This window comes from Pyrus communis, chromosome 17 (genome assembly GCF_041283825.1).
Source record: "Pyrus communis isolate YQ-2024b chromosome 17, ASM4128382v1, whole genome shotgun sequence".
In the NCBI taxonomy this organism is placed as follows: domain Eukaryota; kingdom Viridiplantae; phylum Streptophyta; class Magnoliopsida; order Rosales; family Rosaceae; genus Pyrus; species Pyrus communis.
The window spans coordinates 11014339-11031760 of NC_142581.1; the positions used below are offsets into that span (position 1 = coordinate 11014339).

The window sequence follows — 17422 nt, forward strand, 5'->3', positions numbered from 1 at the left end:
CTCCATGGAAAATTATGAAATTTGGACACAATGATCATCAGGCTCTTAGCTTCCTTCTCCAATTGGCCTTGCATCAAAACTCCTCCGGAAAGTCGAATTATCACCAAAAACGTCCTCAGTGCACAGAATGGCTGAAACTGAGAAAAGAAAAGTAATAAGGGCCTTTTAAGATCAATTCCTTAACAAAACTTAGGGATAATTACTATGAAAATACGATAAATAATGCACCTATCAAATACCCCCAAACTAAGCTTTTACTAGTTCTCGAGCAAAACAAAAATAAAAGACAAGGAAAACAATAGACCTTCCATAAATTAGCCTCAAAGCAATCAAGAGACAGTCACCAAACTTAAGAGAATTAAACGTTTTTCAAAATAAAATTAACCAAACCCTACACAACATTATCAAGTGTAATGAGTGAAAGAACCAATATGAATACAACTTACTCAACCCGGATAGGTATATGCAAACCAAAGCTTCCACTTCAAATCCTCCACCATGAATATCACTTAGAAAGAAATCACACATTAAAGGGCAAAGTGTTTCACTCAAATCATGATAACAATATACAACCCCATAAGCTTGCTCTTCATATCAACTCTCCACTAATGTAAATCAATGCAACACCAAAGATCAAAGGTCTTTACAAGGGTTGTAATGATAGGCTACGGTATAAGCTATCAAAGAAAGGATATGGAAAAACTAAAGCTTAAGAAATACCAAGATATCTTCATAATGTAATTCAGTTGATCCTCTTTTGAAACTTAGGTCTTCTATTATTGGCGTCCAGGACTCATGTCATAAGAATGGAACAATTTCGAACTCTTCTTTTCTAATTCTTTTTTTTTTTTAACAAAAATAAAAATAATACTATACATGGTACCTCGGTACATGCCACATCTTCGATGTAGAACCCAACCTTTATCTTCATTAACGTCCACTTGATATCTCCTAAGCTATAGGGTATGGTTAATATAGGTTAAATAGGAAAGGATGAATATGGGTAATGAAAGAAAAGGCTAAGTGTTTGGTTTCAAACGGTAACTAGGGATAATATAACATAAAAGATTGTTTAGAAAGGCTCAAACGATCCAAACATAGCCTTAATCATCTCTCTAATGTTGCATGACTTAGGATTTCACCTCAAGAGATATTGAAGCAAGTTCTAGTGAATAATAATGCTATCATGAAACTCACAAGAAAGAATATGCAAGAGGCTCAAAATCTCACAAGGGTTCAATAAGTTTTCACATAAAATCCACATATAATTCTCTAAGTTAAAAGCTAATCATACTGACATTGGTTATTTGTATAAAATAAACTTGACAATGATCATGTAAGAATCTGATTAACTATACAAAACAATTGAAATTTTACATAAAAATAACCAATTCAAATAAGTTTGTGACCTAGAAGAAAGCGAATTATTATCATTGACTTATGGAAGGTCAAACTAAAAGAAAAACAACTCAAGAAAAATAAAATCTTTTTGAATTTTTGACAAATTTTTTTTATGACATTAAGACTTAAATAGAACAACAAAACATAGAACAAATAAACAAAGGAAACGAACATATGCCAACAGATGTTGCAAACAGCAAGTACCACATGCAGTTTCGACCTTTAGACAAAGATTTGATCATAACTTTTGAAGAAAAAATCCGATTTTCATGGTCTTTATATGGCTGGAAAGAGGACAAAAAATTGAAGAACACCACGCGAGCAAAATATTCAGATTCCTTTCCAATCAAAACAGTTTTAAGCAAACATAGACAGCATGAACACAGAATAAAAACAGAACACAGAAACGAAAATCTAAACCCTCAAATCCTCCCCCCAAACTTAAATTAAACATTGTCCTCAATGTTTAGAACAAAGAAAAGATAACAAATAACACATTTAAAGAGAGGGTGTGAAAACTTCCCTGGATTTTTTGTTAGAGCATGAATGAACAACGTTGAAGTGTGATGCGAATTGCCATATAATGAACTCCCCCAAACTGGAATCTTGGATAACCTATGTTCCTACAAAACAAGAAAGAAATTAAAAACTGATTTCAAAAACAAAATGAAAACTACAAAAATAAAGGAAAGATTTAGAAAACTTGGGTTGCCTCCCAAGAAGCGCTTCTTTATAGTCATGAGACTATGCTGAAATTAAATCGAGGATGGCAGATCATTCAAATGAGGAACCACTCCATGAATCTTCTTCTTGTTCCTTTTCTTCCATCTTGTAGCTTTGAAATTTGGTGTCGATACAAGGCAATGAGGCACTGCCATCGGACTGAAAGTGAGTTGAACATGCATAACTTCAATTTTTGGTTCAATTCTAAACTTTCTTCCATAATTCGAGCAGTGGACTTCAAAAGGATCCTTGGAAGAATTTAGAATGAAAGAATCATCAACATTTGGTTCAATGGAATCTATCATGTAGCAGTCTGTAGCACTTGATAGAGGTGGACTTGGTTCAAACAATTGAAAATCCGACTTGTCGCATCCCTTGTCTCTATCTCTGTCGTCTCCCTCCTTTCGGCTTCCTAACTCGATGTTTGGCTCCTCTCTATGTGGATTCGTGAAGCCTTGCAGAAAGGGAAACTCCTCTTCATAAGTAGGAATTTTAGAAAGTGGTGTGGCATCATTGTCTTCGTCTTCTGCTGCCATTTTGGTTAGTTCACCAAGCTGGTTGTACATCTTTTCCTCACTTTTTCGAGTTTTTCAGTTGCATTGACTTGTACATGGCACACAATTCGCTCAATGGGATTAGCTACAGGTTCGCTTGAAAATATTTCTCTGTCTCTTTCTCTCAATATTGCAACAAGTTGTCCAACTTGCTTCTCCAATTTTGCTATTGCATGAGTGTGTGCTTGCTCCTCTTGTTGGAACGCTTGATGGAACGCTTGCTGCCCTTGTTGGAGAGCTTGCAAAACTTGAGAGCAAGTTTGTTGATATTGCGTATTAGCTTGAACCATCAGTGCAAAAGTTTCTTCCCATGAAGGTTTCGTGGGTTCCACGAGTGCGGCTTCTGGCATAAACTCTGAAAATGGAGAACTAGGCCAATGTTCCATTGGAAATTGTTGATACCAAGCCATCGGGTATTCGCTTGCAAAAAACAAGTCAAAAGTACAAAGACTACCAACTAAGAAGAAAACAAAAAATAAAATAAATAAATAAAAACTGCCGAGAAAAAAAAAATATTAAAGAGGAATGAAAAATAAACCTAATGACTACCAGGAAACTATGAACAAAGGAATCAGGAAATTCAAAACTCACTTGCGGCAAATTCTTTTTATTTTTTATTTTTTATTTTTTTAATAAAACAGCAAATAGGAAGAAAGAAGAATAAAATCTCCAAAATAAAAAAAAATAGAAAACGAAAAATAAAATTTAGTAAAGCGCAATCAACAAGTCAACGGTGCCAAAAACTTGATGTATATTTAAACCAACCTAAATAATAGATTAATTTAAACCAAATTAAACTCGTAAGTGCACGAATCAATTGTAGTAATTTATGCAAATACGAGGTATATCCCACAGGGATTGCTTTAACACCAATTTAACCGATTAATCACGCTAGACTTAATTAAACAAACAAAGAATAGATTGAATTGAAGAATTGATTAAAACTATAACTAACAAGAAAAAGAAAAGACAATGAATTAAAATAAACACACGACACAAGAAAGCCTAAGGTTATGAATTCACCAACAACAATCCTATTTACTTTTCCTAGAGCCAATTACTATCCAATTACCATGCCAATGTTAAAGGTTGTTCTTTCTAAGGTATGAATTAATCCGTGGTCAGGCGTCAACTCTTGTATCTCTACATGATAATTATATTCTATTGGTTAGGCATACAATTAAACACATAAAAACCCATTAAGAATAGAAGAATCATGTCAACCAAGTAGGACTAGCTTGATATTGGTCATCCTCACTAGATTTATCTAAATCTCTAGATGCAAAATTCCTAAAGGTGATCAGTCATTAGAAACCCGAATCTAGAATAAAATACCCACAAAGATTAAGAATATAACATGACATATAATCGGATAATAATTAACAAAGTACTTCGCAAATATTCATGTCATGGCTTCATCATAAACCTTAGAAAATAACTTAGTTACACATAGATATAAAAATAAAAGAAAGATAGAACCCGGAATCCATGGCAAATCACGTCCCTAAGCTCTTCTTCATGGGGTGATGGATGGATGGATGGTTGGATTTTTTGAGAGAGCTTAGTGACCTTATTTATACTAGAAAAACCCTAAAAGGTCTGGGAGAAACTCTCCTAAAATAAAACAAACTCCTAAAAAATTAATGACACAAACTAGGAAAGAATCCTTATTGGCTTGGGAAACACGTCATCTGCCTTGCATGCTAGTTTTGGGGTCGATTTATCTTCTGGAAAATTCTGTAAACATATGGGAAACGTAGCTTCATCTCTTATCTTTCCAGGCATATATCGCACGCCACTCGGAAAAATCGGAAAAGCCTTCAAATCTTCATTCTCCCACAGCTGCGCAATTCTGACTCGAAAACAACTTTTGAGGGATTCATTTGTGAAACTGGAATGAATGGCTCCATGGAAAATTATGAAATTTGGACACAACAATCTTCAGGCTCTTAGCTTCCTTCTCCAATTGGCCTTGCATCAAAACTCCTCCAGAAAGTCGAATTATCACCAAAAACGTCCTAAGTGCACAGAATGGCTGAAACTGAGAAAATGAAAGTAATAAGGCTCTTTTAAGATCAATTCCTTAACAAAATTTAGGGATAATTAGTATGAAAATATGATAAATAATGCACCTATCAGTACGCAGTCTATGTGCCAATAGTGCCGCCACTACGTACCAAACTGGCCTCATAGAAGAATGAGAATCTATGTCGATTATAATTCGCCATCAATTATTCACTATTTAGAGCCCTTGACAGTAGATCTCTCTACCGCACGTTTTGCGGATTGTCACTTTAATGAGATAGTCTTCCCGTTGATAAGGGAGATAAGTATGCTAACATTCATGTAGAACGCCATGAATTGTCGTGGTATGCACCTGCAAGGATCGACGTACCAAGAGTACGCCGTAATACTGCCTGGGAAGGTCGAACCATCCCCAAGGGTGAGGTGGCCGCACATTCCACGCGGCCCGGTACATTGGCAGCTAGCCAATCACCTGCTTTTACCCTGAAGTGTGGCAAACCCCGCGGTTTAAAGGATTCACAAACCTAGAAGAGGAAAACGGCACATACTAGCGACCCTAGTTTGAATCTGACCATCGCTCACTCATCTGTTCCAACGCATGAGGTTATTCTAGATTACGGTGATGTCTTAGATGAGACAACCCGACCTCCGGAGAATCATGAGATTTCTGTCTCCTATGCAATATTGGATGAGGTTTGGAATCAGAATGAGATGATTGTCAATGATGCATTTACGTACACAGTAGCTACTGACATCATGCTTAGTGATGACATTAAACCAAGTCCCGTTGATGAATGCCGACATAAAACAAATTGGTCAAACTGGAAACAAGCAATCCATGTCAAACTCGATTTGCTTGCAAAACGTAAAGTGTTTGGGCCTGTAAACCCTACTCCACCGCATGTGAAGCCTGTGGGATACAAGTGAATTTTCGTAAGGAAGTGTAATGAGAAGAAAGATCTTGGAAAAACTCGATATTGTCTTGGCTTGGAGATCGAGCATTGTTCGGATGAAATCCTAGTACATTAATTGAACTACACACAAAAGGTGTTGCGACGTTTTAATGAAGATAAAGCGAAGCCTTCGAGTACTCCTATGGTCGTTTGGACTCTAAATGCTCAACAAGATCTCTTCCGTTCCAAGAAGGATGAGGAAGAGATTTTAGAGCCTGAAGTTCCATACCTAAGTGCAATTGGTGCTTTATTGTACTTGGCTCAATGCACTAGACCTAACATCTCATTCGCTGTCAATCTTTTGGCTAGATACAGCAATGCACTACTTCAATGTTAATCCTTATTCTTCGCTCTAGCCAAAAGATTAACAACAAAAGAGATGTCAGGTCTAGTGCATTGATCCTTATCTGCTGAAGATTTGAGGCGATGTTTTGTTTGAGTATTTCCACACTTAAGGGGAAGTGTTGCAGTCATATTTAGAATATGAATGTACTTGTGTAAATCCTATTAGAATAAGGATTTAACCCATCCTATTACTATGAATAAATGCACAATGAGATGATACAACACACACCTCACAATTAAATCTCTCTCTTCTCTCTCTCTTGCTGCCGGTTTCTCTCCCTCTCTAGTCCTAAATATAGTTCAGTCCAATAGACCTACAACATTTATAAAGTTTTAAGTTAAATTTGATTTAAATAATTTTCTTAAATTATTTTAAATGTTAGATTTAATTTTGGGCCGTCAAATTTTTTTTTACCATTAGATTTGATCTCATTTGATCATAGTTGGTAGATTATAAGTAAAAAACAAAAAATGTTTGAAATATGACAGTTTGGTGGGTCCAGAATAATTTAAGCTAGGCTTAAATCCTGAGGGAATCTAGCCCAGAGATATATTTTCTGCCCATGGCTTATTTTAGCCCAAATGTTGGAGATGGTTTGGGGGGGTTTAAAGCTTATATTTTTGACTGAAATGTCAAAATGGTCCTTGTGTTATAGCCATATGGAGAATTTAGTCCCCGTGTTTTCGATTTGGCTAATTTAGTCCCCGTATTTATCTTTGTTAGCCAATTAAGGACATTTCATTCAATGTCTTTTAATTAATCCATAAGAAAAATCATATGACAAATAATTATCTTTTCTCTTTGCAGAAAAATGCAAATCAATGAGAAATAACATATTTAAGAAATAATACTTCCAATCTGAAAAATTATTAAGGTTGTGACATAGAAAAAAGAGGGAGTAATGTTAGAGAGGAAGTCGAAGAGTTGGGAGGAGAATAATTTTTCTTTTAATTTTTTATTTTATTTCATTTTTAAATATTTTAAATCAAATAAATTATAATTTTATAAATAAGTTTGTAATAATTTATATTTTTTTACTGGAAACTAGATGGAAATGTTCTTTGTCACATCTCGGCTAGGGGTCCACCACATCCCAAGCTCGCTCCACGACCGTAGCACGATATTGTCCGCTTTGGGCTCCGACCATGCCCTCACGTTTTTGTTTCTGGGAACTCACACGAGAACTTCCCATTGGGTCACCCATCATGGGAGTGCTCTCGTGCTACTCGTTTAACTTCGGAGTTCCCATGGAACCCGAAGCCAGTGAGCTCCTAAAAGGCCTCGTGCTAGGTAGGGATGAGAATACACATATAAGGATCACTCCCCTGGGCGATGTAGGATCTTACAATCCACCCCTTTAGGGGCCCAACGTCCTCGTCGGCACATCACGGCCAGGGTTAGGCTTTGATACCAAATTATCACATCCCGGGCGCGCTCCACCACAGTAGCACGATATTGTCCGCTTTGGGCCTCGATCACACCCTCACGGTTTTGTTTCTGGGAACTCACACAAGCACTTCCCAATGGATCACCCATCATGGGAGTGCTCTCACGCGCTACTCGCTTAACTTCGGAGTTCCCATGGAACCCGAAGAACACTCCTAAAAGGCCTCGTACTAGGTATGGATGAGAATATACATTTAAGGATCACTTCCTGAACGATGTGGGATCTTACATTCTTAATTGGCTAACGGAGATAAACACAATGACCAAATTGTCCAAATTGAAAACACATGGACTAAATTGGCCCAATGACTAAAACACAAAGACCATTTTAATATTTAAGCCTATATTTTAAGTTTTATCCTACGAGTTGAAGATAGTCTTAAAGCGAAAACTGCTTGACTGCTTAGCAGTTTATCCATTGTGTTTGTGAGGGTTAGCAGTTTATTCCATTAAGGACATTTTTTTTTCTAAAGTCATTCGGTTTTCTTTTTCAATTTTTTTTTTTTAAATTTTCGTTTTTTTTATTAAATTTTGTTTTTTTGCATTTGCTCAATACAAATTTTCGTGCGGTTATTTATTTTTACTAGTTTGCCCTTGTTTTATGAATTTTTTGAGCTTTGATTGTGAAGAAAATAAAAGGGTATTTTAGGAGTTTTACTATGTTTACCTATTTGGCCTTCTGGCTTTGTATATATATAGAAGATAAAACCCTACATCTTCCTAGTAAGTCCGCCGAGAAACCCCTAACCCTAGTTCGTTGTTCCCCAAGACACAGCGGCAACAACTCGGTGAGTAATCTCTCAGATCCGTTTCCAACTTCAGATTCATTCGCATTTCCATTTCATGTAATTTTATCTGTAAATTTCGAGCATCGAACGAGCTGTTTGATTGTTTTCGTAATTTGGATTGATTTATCCGTCTGGGATACTTTTATTTGATTGCTGGGTTGTGTTTCTGTTTGTTTTCCGAGAAAATGGAGCACTAGGATAGCATTTTAGTATGATTATCTCTGTTTGGTTGCCGGGAAAGGGATCACTTTGGACGAATAACGTTTTGTTTTGTTTGGGTAGCTCATTTTTGTCTCATTATTTAAAGAAATTCGTTGCTTTTTCAGTCTTTGTTTTCTTAACATGCATGTTTTGATGGAGTCGGGGATTGTTGTGTACATGTTTTCGTTTCTTTGGGTTTCAGCTTGATTTTTCTCTGTTACTTGTAAAAAGTTGGAAAATTTGGAATGGGTTTTTTAGTCTTGTATGTTTATGTTATCCGAATGTATTCAGTGTTGTTAATGTTTATGTTATCCGAATGTATTCAGTGTTGTTAATGTTTATGTTATCCGAATGTATTCGGTGTTGTTAATGTGATATGGGAATATTGGTTTTACTGTATCATTGTTAGGTTTGGAATCGGTTGTGGTAATTTCTTTCTATTGCGCTTTTTATGTAGTCATTCATTGTGTTTCTTATTGCCATTACAAGTCCTAAATCTGTCCTTGTGTAGTGTTGGAACATTTTCTGAATTTTCTTACCTTTATTTTTTTATATTTATCATTGCTCTATTGAAGTGAAGTAGAACTCCTAATTTGTTGTCTTCTTTTTATCTGGATACGCTTTGTCTTTGTGCTTGACGTGAATAATTTCTTGAGAAGATGTTACTTAGGTTGCCATTTTCAACTATCTGTTAAAGTTGGTGTTTGTTGAATGTACTTGTCCTCTAAATGTTCTTCACTTTGTAATGTTGTAGAGATGGGTGAAGAAGTCAAGGTTGTGGTTCCAGAGTCCGTGTTGAAAAAGAGGAAGAGGGAAGAGGAGTGGGCCTTGGCCAAGGAACAGGAGCGTGTTGCTGCCAACAAGAAGAAGGCTGACAACCGGAAGCTCATTTACAACAGAGCAAAGCAATATTCTAAGGAGTATGAGCAGCAGGTAAATGTTGTCATTTTTCATGGGGTTCATTTTAATTCATCTGTTGCGTTTCTGTTTATCAGCCTAATTATTCACTGTTAACGTTGTTTTGTTTCCTTTGTGTAGGAGAAAGAGTTGATTCAGTTGAAGCGTGAGGCTAAGTTGAAAGGTGGATTTTATGTTGACCCAGAGGCTAAGCTCTTGTTCATTATTCGTATCCGTGGGTATGTCCTGAGTGTTTAACTAAATTGGAGCAGAATTCTTAGTGACAAGTGTTCTCTGTCTTATACCTAATCTCTTTAATTTTCAGTATCAACGCCATTGACCCAAAGACCAAGAAGATTTTGCAACTCTTGAGGCTGAGACAGGTAGCACACCTAACCCGTTAATCTAGTGAAAGAAATATTTGTCTTTGTATTAAGGTCCTGTTAGTTTCTTTTTGTATTATTGACACAGAACCGAGCGCAATGGCGTTCTAGGATTCATATAGCCGACCCCACTTAGTGGGAAAAGGCTTTGTTGTTGTTTGTCTGATGGTTTCCCTGCTCAAGTGAAAAAGCTTTCACTTTATCTGCTTGTTGTGTCATTAGATGGCTGATAATATCTTCAAACGCAGTAGAGTTTTAATCTAGAATTTCTTTATCTGCTTGCCTCCATTCATTGTTGTTGGTGTGCCCATATTGGGTATATGTTTAAATTTGATTTTGTTTTTATCTTCTGAAACAGATCTTCAATGGAGTCTTCCTGAAAGTTAACAAGGCCACCCTCAATATGCTTCACAGGGTTGAGCCATATGTTACTTACGGGTGTGTGAACATCTTTCTGTTTCCTTTTTTCTTTATTTTTATAGCTGTAAATTTATCTAAAATGTATGATTAATTTAAGTTCTGCTGATTTCAGATACCCCAACTTGAAGAGCGTCAAGGAATTGATCTACAAGAGAGGCTACGGGAAGCTAAACAAGCAGAGGATTGCCTTGACTGACAACGCCATTGTTGAGGAGGTTTGTACCTCACTGTTGGTGCTGTATGTAATGGCTTCTCGGTAATTGCTGCATCTTTCTAACATGTGCTATTGTTACAGGCTCTCGGCAAGTTTGGCATTATCTGCACGGAAGATCTTATTCACGAGATCTTGACAGTTGGTCCTCATTTCAAGGAGGCCAATAACTTTCTATGGCCATTTAAGCTGAAGGCACCACTGGGTGGTCTTAAGAAGAAGAGGAACCACTATGTTGAAGGAGGAGATGCCGGAAACCGTGAGAACTACATCAACGAGCTTATCAGGAGAATGAATTAGTTGTATGCAGTATTTTATGATTCCGGTCACTCGAGGGTATTCCGTCACTAGAGGGGATCTGATACTTTCTCCTCTATTTAAGTTGAACACAGTTTTTGCTTTAAGGTTCAAGGCTTGTTCTGTTGTCGGAAAATATATTATTCACTTGTTTTTGAAGACGTAATGCTAGAAAGTTTTGTTTGCCTTTTATAAATGTCTTGCTTTTGATGCCTGCCTGCTTGTTTACGTCTGTTTCGACTGAGGCTGAAATTTGGCTAGACTTTCTTCATATGATGTGTTGCACTCCTTTTCCTTTTTCGAGATTAAGTTATAAAACAATGGAAAGGAATTAGATGAAAAGAATGGAGCCTTTATATTCTTGTGAAATTTATATCACCGCCGAGAGTTACCGCAAGCCCAGTTTGAGGCTTAATTCACTTTTTCACTCTCATAACTGTAGATAATCACGCTTGTTAAAAAAAATTATTTGTTGGTTACTGTTGTGAATTTAATAAATGTATTTCCTGTGAAGCATGTGGTCGTTTGTGGACTTAAACGAGGCTGTTTTACTGTTGAAAATATATAAAAAAAAAATTATGGCCACACGATTTTTTATGAACAGTTGGTATTAATTGATCCCCGAGATTCCTAGAGAGGATAACCGGAGGGGATCTAATTCGTTTATGTCCTTTGCATCTGCCTCTTATTGGTTAGAAATCGGAAATATTCGCAAAGAAAACGATTGCCGGCAACTTCTGGGGTAGTTTTGGCCTTTAGAGGAACACTAGAGTTACGGCTGCTGTTGAGGGATTATCAGTAGTTGTATGGTTCCTGCAAATTTCTTAAATTAGTCCATGGCCCTCATTTGATAAATAATTGGATTTGAATGGATAAGATGTAATTTTCAAGATACGAGATTGATCACTCAAGATTCAAGAAAACTTGTTCCAGTTATCCTCCGAAAGGTAGGATTAGAAGGGACTTTGAATGTTATTCATTCCAATTCGAGACGTAGAGGTTTTGGGTACATATATGGGGTGAGAATATTGTTTCCTTGGTAGTCTAAGAGAGATTTGACTTTGACTCGGTGAATTGTCTTTGGAATTAGACAAATCTTGTGGTCCTTTTTTAATTCTAATTGTTGCTTGGAGGGAAGGCACCATGTCCATATTTATTCTCGAACCCGGTTCTTTCTAAACCCTAAAACCCCTAATTCCTTGTTCATTTGCCCCACTCATACACCGCCACCTAATTAATACATATAGGATAATGTTAAAGAGATCAAAATTTTAAACCAAATTGTGAATAAATCAAATGATGTGGTTGCTACTATTGGATTATTAATTAAGTGTCGATAAATACGCTTATTTCCTATTAGTGACACATCATTGATTTGCAAATTTGGTTTAAAAATTGGTCTCCATAGCATTGTCCATACATCAATTAAGGGGTAATATTAGGGAGACCAAAATTTTAAACAGAATTTGCACAGCAAATGATGTGTCACCAATAGAAAAAAAAAAGCACGTTAACCAATACTTAAGTAATAATTCAATAATCAACAAAATTTGGTTTAGAAATTTGGTCCCCCTAACTTTATCCGTATTGAATTGTTACTTAAGTGTTGATTAACATGTTTATTTCCTATTGCTGACACATCATTTTTTTTGCAAATTTAATTTAAAAATGTGTGTAGACATCGAAATTTCGGTGAAATGAATGTTGACCAATAATTAAAATTTCAACGCCCACGTGTCACATAAATTTTACATGTAGCGTGTGACTCAACGAAAAATCGAAATAAATTGGAAAAGTCATCAAATAGGACACGTGTCAATACCTGGCAAAAATGATTTATTTCATCTGATTATTTAAATCCAAAAATCAAGTTTTGGAATTCTATAAATAGGAAGCCAAGGCATTCATTTTGAAAAGAAAGAAAGAAGGGGAGAGAAAGAAAGAAAGGAATTTACATTACACCAAAACTTTGAAGCTTTGAAACTCTAAAGCTCTCAAGCAAATCTCGAAGGACCAAGAAAGCTATCTTCGTTCTTTGTCAAATCTTCCTTCAAGATCAAGCCCCGACGGCCTTTGAAGAGAAGTGCTTATCGTTCATCATCTGTTCATTCTTCAAGATCAAGCCCCGACGGCCCTTGAAGAGAAGTGTTCATCATTCATCATCCGTTCATCCTAAGATCAAGCCCCAACGGCCCTTTGGATCAACAACCTCAACAAATCCACACATCCAATCGTTCTTCAAGATTAAGCCCAAAAGCCCTTGAAGATCCGCTCATCCATCAACCTTCAAGATCAAGCCCAAAAGCCCTTGAAGAAATCCGACGGCCCAGTCTTCAAGATCAAGCCCAAAAGCCCTCGAAGATCCGTTCATCAACTGTTCATCCTTAGATCAAGCCCCGACGACCCTTTGGATCAACAACTCATCCACAAACATACACCCTACGAAGATAGAATCAGAGGATCAAATTACAAAGAGATTGTAACCCCAAAATCATTAAACACAAAAAATATATTTTGTACACGTATTCTTGTTTCTTGTTTCAGGAATTTTTCGTGTTTACAATGTGGTCTCGCTAGCGTCATCCTTAACTTAAATGTATGTTACACTAATTACATGTGTAAATTATACAGAAGTGCCATCCATTATCCTCTTTTCCACGAATTCTTGAACTAATCTCAAGGGCAAGTACCCACGCACCTGCTCCTTGTCAATGGCTTCGGCGTGGAGGAGGCTCCAATTAGGATGACTATATGGACGTAGAAAATGATATGATCCTGTGAATTTTTTGAGTGAATGTGAAAAATGAGCTTGCACGCGATGACGTAGAAAATGATATGATCCTGTGAATTTTTTGAGTGAATGTGCACACGATAGTGGTCACTTCTGCTACTTTTTAAACACTTTAAGTCAGGATATTTTTTACCAACTAAATTTATAATCTCGATTTGATAGTTTAGTCGATCTTCCCTAATAATGGGACTCTTAGTATTTTGGTCCTGTCCAACTCAATGTGAGATCTGTCATAATCAGACGATCTTATACAACTCCTTGAAGTTCATGTTTTGCGCAAACTATATTGTAAGTCGAAAACAAGTGGTGGATATATCTTTGTAGTGTTACAATAAACCATTATATATCATGTATCAATGCTTTCCACCAAAAGGCCCTTCTTCCATAGGATTGAGTTATAGAAACTGACTTTTCATTTCATCAAAAATTACAACAATACAGGATGATATATATAGCCATAGGCTTGCTACACTAGTGCCCTTAGTTTCTAAAACTAATTACACAATTGCCATATCTAATTGTGTACAGTTATAACTAAATAGTGACTTGTTTGGATGATTTGGCATCTGTCTCAATACACCCCCCCTCAAGCTGAGCTTGGGATCAACCATTGAACCAAGAGACAGCTTGGATTTAAGATAACTGAACTGGCTTTTGGATTGTGACTTGGTGTGAATATCAGCTAATTGGTCTTGACTGCAAACAAACTTAACCGTGAGGAGATGAGCTAACACCAATTCTCGAATATAATGGTAGTCGATTTCAATGTGTTTAGTTCGGGCATGAAAGACTGGATTGGAAGCAAGAGAGATAGTTGAAATATTGTCACACCATAGATTGGGAACCTGAGAGAGTGGGAAGCCAATGTCACGGAAAATTTTGCAAATCTAAGTAAGTTTAGCAACTATATGTGCCAAAGAACGATATTCTGCTTCAGTGGAGGAACGGGCCACAGTGGATTGTTACTTGGCACTCTAGCTGATAAGATTGGATCCCAGAAAGATACAATAACCACTCGTGGATCCTCTATCAAACATACAACCTGCCCAATCAGCATCAAAGAGGGCAGTGAGATTGGGTGAACCCTTTTTTAACCAAATACGAAGATACAGTACCTTTAAGATATCGAATAACCCTCTTTGTAGCCTACATGTGTTGATTGCAAGGAGTGTGCATGAACTGGCATATTTGATTGACTGCAAAGGAATATCAGGACGTGTCCATGTTAAATGCTGCAAGCCACCAACAATGGATCGATATTCAATAGGATTTGAGAGAAGAGGACCCGTGTGATCAAGCTTTTGAGAACCAAGTGGAGTACAACATGGCTTAGCACCAACCATATTGGTTTTCCTAAGAAGATCCAGTAGGTACTTTGTTTGATGAAGAAAAAGACTTGCAGAGGACCGATGAACCTCTAATCCCAAAAAATAATGCAAAGGTCCTAAATCTTTGACTGGAAATAGAGCACTAAGCTTTTAAGTGAACAGATTGCACACAGAAGGATAAGGGCCAGTTACCAAAATGTCATCGACATAAACAAGAACAATAACGAGTGAGGGACCTTTGAGAACAAATAAGGAAGCATCAGAAGAAGACTGCTGAAAAACAAATTGAAGTAGAGCTTGAAAGAGTTTGTCAAACCAAGCCCGAGGTGCCTGTTTAAGGCCATATAGTGATTTTCTCAATTTACAAACATGATTTGGCAAACTGGGATCAACAAAACCTGGAAGTTGCTGCATATACACATCCTCTTTTAAATTCCCATGAAGAAAAGCATTACTTATGTCTAATTGGTTTAAAAACCAATTAAATTGGACTGCAAGTGATAATAGTACTCGAATGGTGACTGGTTTAGCCACGGGACTAAAGGTTTCTTGGAAATCAATTCCTTCTTGTTGGTGGTAGCCCTTTGATAAGCTCATATTTATATAAATTTTACATCAAATTCACTTGTCTTTTCTTAGTTAGTTCCTTATATTTTTGTCTATTTACTTTGTTTTTGTGTTTTGTAGGATTTGTCAAGCAAAGAAAAGAAAAATAGCACAAGTGGAATTTTAAGTAACAAATCGTCAAAACTGCCTGTGCAGGTCAGCTGACTTTGGAAGAAAGTTGCGGACAGCTCAGAATGAATTAGAGAATGAGCCTTATATTCCTGGAAAGCTACGGATGTCTATTTTCTGGATCATTTCGCGGATTGTTAATATCATTTTTCTAGAAGTTATGGCCGTTTTAACACTAAAAGGTTCCCAAGAGGCTGAGCAGTTTGTAACTGACAAGAAAGCATTGAAAGCAATAAATCCAATAAAACTAACAGCCAAAACTGATGCAGCCAAGAACAAGCCAGTTAACACCTATTCAAATATCAGAGGAAATGGAAAATTAAGTGAGAGTAATGGGCATAAAGGCTGCCCAAAGAGTTACAATTGTTTTAGCATTTCCTCTCATTTATTGTCATCACTAAATGGCTGTTAGTGGGGTGAGTTATGGAGAAAAAACTGTGGCAGTAGAAGAGAAGAAAAGGGCTGCAGGTTGTAGCGGAAAAGGGTGGAAAAAAAAGGTGAAAGGAAAAGATAGAAAAAAAGGAAGAAAAGCAAGGAAAAAAGAAAGTTGATGCGTTGGGGAAGGAAGGAAAGGAAGGAGGAAATCTTGGCATTCTCTTCTTTCGGTTTTATCTTCTCAAACTCATGTCTTTCTTTTGGTATAATTTGAGAATTATGTGTAACTAATTTTTAGTAGTTAGGGGCTCTTTTGAAGCCCCGAATATGATTGCAAGTTTGTTATGACATTTCGTTTGAATTACTTTTATGAATGGATGAAAATTGGTTCACTACTTGTCTCATTGATGAATTCTTTATGTGTTTTCTACGGATGCATACTTAGTAAGCATATCTAGGATTATAATGCTATGAATATGTGTGTGCCTGCCCTTGTCGAATGAGGACCTACATATGTTCTAGAGTAGTACTTGTTAATTGCGATTAACATGTGAATCAATTTATAGGATAAGTAAGATAACGCTAGTACTTACGATGCCTTGTGATGACTCAAACTCTTTTCATTCTTAATGATTTCTACTTGTTAAATCTATGAACACACCATTCTAGCTTGCATGTTAGGGACTAAGTTAAGTTGAAAACGCCATTCTCTTAACATACTACATAAGAAAGAGTAATAGGTTGAGTTCTAACATTGAGCCAACTTGAGCATCTTCATCCAAAAATGAAAGGAATTTGAATGAAACATAACATGTTTGCATGATTATTTGGTGGTGGATAGCAATTCCCCTAACTCGTTTTTCTTAATTTGTGAACTACTTAAAAATCTGTTTTTGTCCTGTTTTTGTTCGATTTAATTTAAATAGAAAATCAATTCCAAAAATCTCCAAAATTTGTATGAGTGTAGCTCTGTGTGTGTGGTATCTGCATATAAAATTTCGTAGACTTTAGATAAGTGTAAGTCAGTCTAATAATTATTTTTCGGTGGCTGGTCAGTAGGGACAGCAGCCCAGTTTTTGTGACATTTTAAGTAGTTAGATAAAACAATCTTCTACGGGAAAGACCTTTATTTTCATATGCTACAATTGACAAATATTATTGTTAATAAGGAAAATTCATAGGACATTTGTGTGCTACTTTGTGGTGTGCTTTTAATCCTATCAAAATTTTGGCGCTGTGTCGTCGGGGATTGTTATTTCTAATTACTTATTTTTCTATTGTTTTCTTTTCTTGTCTAATTAGTGTTTTTGTTTTTGTTTTTATTTCAGGTACTCTTCGTAGTATATGCATACTCGAAGGTCCAAGAGCATTGATCTAGCTTCCTACGATCCTGAGGTTGAACGAACACTTCGAAAGCTTCGAGGAACAATCAAGTAGAAGCGTGCATCGGTGTCTTTACCACCATCTTCTCCACCACATTTGAATTCGGAAGAGGAGGAAGAACCACAAGAAGGCATGGCTGATAACCGTACTTTGAGGGAGTTGGCA

The 17422-nt window shown here is 36.6% G+C and overlaps 1 protein-coding gene across 1 annotated transcript; it reads left to right on the forward strand.

Annotated features, from left to right (window-relative positions):
* Positions 1–8122: 8122 nt before the first annotated feature.
* On the forward strand, positions 8123–10859 carry LOC137707441 (large ribosomal subunit protein uL30y). The gene is made up of 7 exons (XM_068446308.2): positions 8123–8236; positions 9192–9370; positions 9476–9573; positions 9660–9717; positions 10076–10155; positions 10250–10352; positions 10433–10859. The coding sequence occupies exons 2-7, from the start codon at positions 9194–9196 to the stop codon at positions 10646–10648; spliced, it is 732 nt and encodes a 243-aa protein (XP_068302409.1). The 5' UTR covers positions 8123–8236; positions 9192–9193; the 3' UTR covers positions 10649–10859.
* Positions 10860–17422: the final 6563 nt, after the last annotated feature.

Excerpts from the sequence above, each read along its gene's own strand:
- LOC137707441 (XM_068446308.2), top strand. The coding sequence starts at position 9,194 with ATGGGTGAAGAAGTCAAGGTTGTGGTTCCAGAGTCCGTGTTGAAAAAG. Across the intron at positions 9,371-9,475 it reads CTAAGGAGTATGAGCAGCAG|GAGAAAGAGTTGATTCAGTT; the intron begins GTAAATGTTGTC and ends TCCTTTGTGTAG. Across the intron at positions 9,718-10,075 it reads AACTCTTGAGGCTGAGACAG|ATCTTCAATGGAGTCTTCCT; the intron begins GTAGCACACCTA and ends CTTCTGAAACAG.